The following is a 7,612-nucleotide window of genomic DNA, read 5'->3' on the forward strand; positions in this document are numbered from 1 at the left end:
TTTGTTCGTCTTTGTTCCCGGGCCTTTTTGGTTAACGTACATGTACAAGCAACAACAACTCGCGACTCGAGTAGCCTATATGTGACGCTTTCAAGTCGGTCAAAGTCTATTGACTATCAATACCCTACTACTGTATGTTTTTGACGTATTTCGATATGATGAGTTCAGATTCCCGATAAACGCAATTTCAAACTTTTTGAGTTAAGGGGGTGTTCATATGTACTTTTGCGGGGGGTGAAAAATATGGGGATCAAAAATATTTTGCGAACTTTATTCAGGGTCAGGGGATCAACACAAATTCAGTCCTTAATTTGATGGTAAAAGTCCGGGCTAATATACGACAAGGCATGCATGTTAAGTATTTCAATTGTGTACTCACAAGCTTCAAACCAACAAAATTTGCGAACTTTACAATTTGGGTGGAAAACTATTTGACTCCAATGAGTAATAAATCCAAGCGCTAATTTTTAGCTTTAGCTAATGGGTTAATAAACATTGTATCTGTGGTTTCTTTTTTAGGACATGAAGGGGGGTCCAAACAATTTTGACCATAAAAATGGCGGATCAGAAATTTCCACCCCAGCAAAGTATTTATGAACACTCCCAAAGGCCATCAACATCTGACCTATAATGCTAGGTTTAAATTAACACCCTACTTTAAAATTGTCAAGGTATATTGATGAATTTATGATCAAAAATAACACACATTTTCTTATTATTTTCTTTATATTTCACCAGTTATATTGAGAAAAATTTATAGATCGGTTTTTGCATCTGAATTCTCCATGCGAACTGCAAAAGCTCCGAATTAATCCAAATTGGCGAGTGATGCTACGTTACGCATGTATTTTGTCACCCGATGTGCATTTGAACGGTTCATATATTGCTTGTTTGGTCCAAATCCAATTACATGATAGACACAACTAAATTGGCATCCAATAGTGTCGATTAGGAATTACGTGCCCAAGAACAACCACTTTTATCATTAAACGGTCACCTTATGAATATCATATTCGATAACTGCTGATAATATAGTCAATATTGAAATGATGTGCCGGGCCCGGTCCCTGGATACCATTTGATCATCTAAGGGTCACCTTATAAACACAGCCAAATTAAAAAAGTCTCCAGTAGTTCCATCCCAATCTAATCAGAGTCTGATGAGTTTATGGCAAAATAAGTTATATAATAATTTTCTATACACTTTCCTTCGAAGGTTGATACCAAATTTGATATCGATTAGGATTTATGTGCCCAAGAACAACCACTTTTATCACTTAATGGTCACCTTATGAATATCATATTCGATAACTACTGATAATTTAGTCAATATTTTTTAATAATATATTTAGTCAATATAATTTTTTCAAATTGCATAAATAGCTACATGTGTTGCAATTTGTGCCATTTATGTCAGTCAATTGCACGAATCATTTGGAAATTTTGATCTTTGGTATTGAACACATGAATCCCCCCCAGGCCTAATATTTGAGGTCTAAGATTGTCTTGACCTGACCAAGATTAACTTGACCTGTCCACATTACTAGATATAATCGACAGTTGATCTGCAAACTTTGAACAAAAGAAATACAATTGATAATGGAACAAAAGAACAGGCCTAGACGTATATGGTCGAATCCAACCAAAAGTGTCCACGGGCCAAAAATAAAAGTCCGAAATAAAAATGTCTCCACAATTTTTTCCTTTTGCCCATTGATTGATGACATATTGGCCTTATAGGAACCAAAAGTGCCATTACTAATCTTGAAAAATAAATCCAGGACGTGTGATAGTAAATGTGATGTCAAAACCCAATGTTACCTACGAATACCACTAGGATGCTTTCACTATCGCAATACTAATCAACCTAAAACAAATGGAATATTCCCATTAACGCTTTTTTTGTGTAATGTAGACCACAGGGTGTCAGGTAAATGCTAGCTCAACCAGAAAATATTTGTTTTTATTTTTATAACGCGATCATTATGATCTTAGTCAATTTATGCTAGTTTATTTTTGAAAATGAAGTTTAGGTAAGTTTCTGTATTTTATTTATCAAATGAGTATGAATCAATTTACACATTGTATAAGAACGAGTAAGATATATGTTTTCATGAATATTAGGAATTGTACGCATACACCTAACGCTTTATACAATGAAAAGGTGAAGAAACCCGGGTATTCGTAGGTAACATGAGCGATTTAACAATATCTATATTGAGTTTAGAGGTTTAAATTTTGCTATTATGGTAATGAATTAATAAAATGGTAGTTTTAGATGTATTTCAGATGGTACGTCCAAATGAATAAATGCTATTACCTTAGATCAAAAAAATTTTGATGCTTTTAGCAAGATTTTGACCACTTCATTTTGATATACAAGTAGTTAATCAGCCATTTTACATAATAAATAATTGTTGAATGAATCCGTATATGGGTAATAATAGTGTCCTGGGGTACCGCTTAAAGTTTTTGACAATTAATTTCCATTGGTAGGGACACTTCATTACACATGTCATGTATTATGTTGTATTCGTAAGTAACATTTCGGTATTTGTAGGTAAGAATTGGACTTTTGGTTGATATCGCAATCAAAACTTCATTTTATAAAGCACTTTGAATGTATTATTTTTTTATGTGCGTTTATTGATACTTTAGACCCTATCATGTATTAATAATGTCGGTTCATAGCGGTTGAAAGAGGATTGAAGTAAGAAACAAAGGCACTAAAGTGACTTTAATTTGCTTAATTGCACACAAATTGCTTAAAACCATTATTGCAGACTTGTGAAGTCCATCTTGGAGTCAGTTACGTCTTGTGGCCTTTCGTTTGAGGGCAACTACAATTAGCTTTATACCAGGGTCCATCACTGTGTTGTCTAGATCATGAGACAATGAGAACAGTCGTTTTTTCCATGGTATTCGTAGGTAACCTTAGCGAAAACGTCAAAAGTTACCTTCGAATAAATCAATTTGGACACAAATTACTCAGAAACCAGAAGGTCGGTAAACATTTAAAATGAAGCACACATGACAGTTGACAAATCCAAGTATTTATCCCCTTCTAATCTTCTTCGAATCTGATTTTTCTTTCAAATGAGCAGACCGTCGTCTATTTCAGTACATATTTTTCAACAATTAAGCCGTATTCAGTTTTGTATGGTGGGCATGTATGTGAATTCGCAACTTTCATTGACATATGATTTGATAGCAAACATACAGGCTTTCGTTATGTACCAATATGGGCATTGGCATGAATGGCGGTGTTTCACAATACTGTCATGATGTCAAATTGTATTCGTAGGTAACATTCGGTTACCGAAATTTACCTACGAATACTTGCTTTTATTGTTGACATCTCAGAAATATTTAAACGCAGGCTATTGAAACTTGGTAGAAATAAAGAGTGTATTACCCTGCACCTATTGCTTAACTATTGTTTACTATTCTCTCAGTTTGTGGAAATGACACAGCTTTTAACATGTATTCGGAGGTAATGCATATTTTTTACCAAACCTACCTTTGTGCCATTTAGAATTTCTGGCAGCTAAACAAAATAATAAAGATGTCCGAATGCAATGCATTTCAGTATTGGACATATCAAAGCTTGTATAAATTGCGCATTTATTAGTGATTTCCATTTTTTAAAGATATATCTACTGATATGAAAAATTGTATTCGTAGGTAATGTAAAAAATTACCACTCAAAAAATTATCACAAAAAATTCATAATTATGTACAAATATGTGAAAAATTGAACAGGCAATCTTTGAATACACACCTTTCAGGAAATCAATTTAGATTCAATCCAATGACTTCTTTTCATAACTGATTTAGATGTTTTTAAAAATACTTTAAGAAATATTTTGAAAAAATGGGTAAAAATAGCATGTTTTGGGGTCTCTGTGTCTACGTTTTTCACAGAAGGGGTATTATTATATATGGCGCGAAGCGTATGATCAAAACGAATAAACACAATACAAAAACGAATGCCAATTGATTAACACTTTTAAGTTATGGCCCTGAACATGCCGTGTACACTTTTGGTTGGATTCGACCATATAAGCTCTGAAATAATTCACGTGTTATATCAGAAATCATGATCTTTAACGTCATGCTTCAGCTCTTTAAAACCCTTTTTAGACAAATTCCATTTCCAATATTTTTTCACTCCAAAGCTTCAATGTTGAATAAAATTTCAGTTCAATCAGTTGTCTGATTTCTTAGTTACACAAGATTACATGATAAACATGAGAAAGGGAAATGAAGTCAAAAATGTGATGCGATCAAGCAAAATCAGTCGGAACTCGGCAATAATAAATTTTCAGTTTCCTATAGGATTGTAAAAGTATTCATCAAGCTGGATTTTGCAAAAAATCGCATTGAAATTGAACAACCAGTTCCAAAGATATGAGCAATTAAAGAGTTTCCAAAACAATAGGAAACAAAGGGAAAACATTTCTTTGTTTGGCTATATTTCAAAATCAATATTTCCGAGTTCCGACTGATTTGGCTTGATCGCATCACAAATATTAAATCCCAAGTTATTTTACATCAGCAAGCAGCTCTTTAGAAATGTTACGTTTTGATTCAAATCACGTGGAATTTTAACGTCTGGTACAATTTATCAGTTGCTGATCACAACGTGAAACAAAATAATATTAGCAGGGGGGGTCTTCGAAAAAAATTGTATAGTAATGCGCCACGTATAGACTTTCGGATGCTGAATTTCTCTATATCTACTTTCTACTGTTTATGCAACCCATTATATACCAATTTTTCCACAAAAAGCATCTAAATAGCGGTGCCTTTAAGGGCATTTTTGCCCAATACGCCCAATTGGGCGCATTGGTCTTCACTAAAACCCCAACCATCGAAAAACCAAAATTGCTGAAAAGATACCTTAAAACCGTGGCACATCCCCGTACACTTCAACCCGAGAAAGAACCCCTCCGAGATTACACTTGCTTTGCTAATAACTGAAAGTCAATGTTAGTGACATTAGACTCCCTTTTTTGCACTCAAGAATCATTTCTTTTAGCTTCTATAATTAACTTTTCGCTACAAATCAGTTCCACCAAGACCCCAATTTCGTTCCAAACCATTTTACTTCGGTGCTGCACGCCTCTATCAAAATGAAAGTTAAGTGTCCATGGTGGGGAATCGGTCCATGTTCTAATAAAGGAACATAATTGTCGAGATGATATAGTTGATGTGAAGGAATGTTCCTATTTCAGTTGAAATACTTTGATGGAATTGCCGTCGCAGACAAGAAGCTCTTCTCCATCCTCTTTGAGTCCTATTCCCCAGGGAGATTTGACGTCCTTAGTCAGGATTCCCATATAGTCACCTGTAAGAGAGTAACGGTAAACTGCAGGAACTCCATAGTAGCTGGCGACAAAGACTTCATCGTTGACAACGCATAATCCTGTAGGGTAGAGATTACCCCCTGGTGGATTGGCGAAGGTGTGGAGTTGAGTACCTTTAGTGTCGTACACGTGAATGGCCCGCTGACAGCCACCGTAATCGCTGACAATAACGTGATCATCTGAGGTTATTGCAATGAAGTATGGATACAGATTATTAAGGTTGAAGCCAGATACGCGAGTACCATCTTGGTTATGGACACTAATGTACCGACTAGAGCTTCCGACATAAACGGGACCCTTGTTGTCAATGGCTATACCGTACAACTGGGAATTCTCACTGTGTGACCAGTTGCCGTTAGGATTCTGAGCACCGAACCTTTGCTTGAAATTTCCCTCCGCGTTGAAAACTTTAACATACGGATTTTGATCCGTAACGAAATAGTCGCCATTTTGCGCGATCGCCAGACCCCATGGGTACGAAGCTCTTTGATCGCCGCCACCGGTACCACTGGTTTTTATTTGCCGCTTGTTTGTACCATTTTCATCAAAAACTCGAACGTAATGGCCACTGTTGTATGTAGCCACCACAATGTCGTCATTTCTATCGAAAACCGCGTATCTTCCGTAATTGACCTGTCCCGATGCAATAGTCTTTCCTAGATCCCATTGCTCGTAGGTATTGAGTGAACCGAGAGAACTCAGACCGTTGTCAAGATTCTTGCTGGTTATAAACTCAACTTTACCCATGGACTTTCTGTCTGCTTTTGGATTCAATTTGGACATCCGTTGCATGGTATTGGAGAGCGATGAATACATTGTAGCTACATCATGCTCGGAACCATTTTGCTTTATCTGTTGTGTCATCTCTATTGCAGTACAAAGACGCGATTTCTGAAATTGTAGCCCATCTCTGTGTACTTCTATCTCCTTGCTTCTCTTTGCCACCAATTGTTTCATTTTCTGTGTAAATTCCGATTCTGCTTTCTTAGCTGTTTTCTTGTAGAGACTGATAGCTTTCTTCTCGCTCGCTTTCAATTCTTTCAGCGTTTTCTCATCATCCGCCGTGGCAATATCTATAGCTTTGGGAATTAGTTCAACTTGCTTTAATAACTCTAGGATTTTGTCATGTCTCTCTTCAGCCGCACTCTTCAGGTCTATCTGTGTATGGTCGGGACGCGGGTGGTCTACAACGGTACAATCTCGGCACATGGGTTCGTCGCATGTCTCACAATAGAACCGCAAAACTTCACCCTTGTGCTTAGGACACATCTCTTGTTCTGGCAGATTGTGCATTATCAACTTTCCAGTTCGTAGCTCTTCCAATATAAGCACGTGGTGATGTTTCAGTATGCGCAACGATTTGTGTATGTCCACACACTTCTTACACAAGAAATCGTTGCATTCTACACAGCGACCAAAAGCCTGGTTGTCAGAATTATCGCACGAGGTACATGGAATCTTGGCATCTGTTTCGTACAGGTGTCTCAAAGTTTCATTTCGCTCTTTCAATTTGCTGACGAAAAAGTTAGTCCTGAGTTCCTTCACTCCTCCTTTTGGTAACGGAAAGTCCTCGCGACAGGTGGGGCACGAGACCGCGTCCTTGTATTTATCCGGATTTTTCTTCGCCGAGCTTTGAGCCCAACTTGTGAGACATTTCAAGCAGAATGTATGAAGACACGGCAATGCCTTAGGTTTGTCAATAGCGGCATGGCAAATGCTGCACTGGACAAGATCGGCGTTATTAACAGCTCCTTCGAGGTTCGGTAGCTTTGAATCAGCCATTGCCTCATTTCAAATATATAGTTTTAGTTTTGGTTTTGGTTTTGGTCACGTGGTTTCCTATTGTCCTGCCTAACCACTTGAATCATAAGATATCGAACTCATTGTTTCTACCTTTTGTTTAAAACCGAACATTTGTGTCAGTCAGTTTCGGTTTTGGTTTCAGTTTCTTATAAGTGGTGTGGATCGTAAAATTATTTGATTTGAAGTTACCTACTCTAAGTATACAAAAGAAATGTTTAAATTTCGCAGTGCAATATTCACGAGCAGAGAAGTCGAACAAAGCAGTCTACATTTGAAAGCATTGATTTAGTTTGAAAGCATTGACTTGAGACTACGAATTAGCCTAAGCTGATTTCACTGTGAAAATATATAGACCATCGAAATATTTCCACAGACATTACAATAGCCACTTGACAGATTATGACTTCATTGTTATTATGCACAACTCTATTTATGTGCAT

At 36.8% G+C, this 7,612-nt stretch overlaps 1 protein-coding gene across 1 annotated transcript; it reads right to left on the bottom strand.

Moving 5' to 3' along the window:
• Window positions 1-4,366: 4,366 nt before the first annotated feature.
• LOC140145107 (E3 ubiquitin-protein ligase TRIM45-like) lies at window positions 4,367-7,151 on the bottom strand. The gene has a single exon (XM_072166886.1). It carries the CDS (start codon window positions 7,149-7,151, stop codon window positions 5,229-5,231), a length of 1,923 nt encoding a protein of 640 aa, XP_072022987.1. The 3' UTR covers window positions 4,367-5,228.
• Between the last annotated feature and the right edge of the window lie 461 nt (window positions 7,152-7,612).

This window comes from Amphiura filiformis, unplaced genomic scaffold, assembly GCF_039555335.1.
Source record: "Amphiura filiformis unplaced genomic scaffold, Afil_fr2py scaffold_137, whole genome shotgun sequence".
Taxonomy (NCBI): domain Eukaryota; kingdom Metazoa; phylum Echinodermata; class Ophiuroidea; order Amphilepidida; family Amphiuridae; genus Amphiura; species Amphiura filiformis.

What these genes read in the sequence shown, in the direction of transcription:
- LOC140145107 (XM_072166886.1), bottom strand. Translation starts at nt 7,151, where the DNA reads ATGGCTGATTCAAAGCTACCGAACCTCGAAGGAGCTGTTAATAACGCC.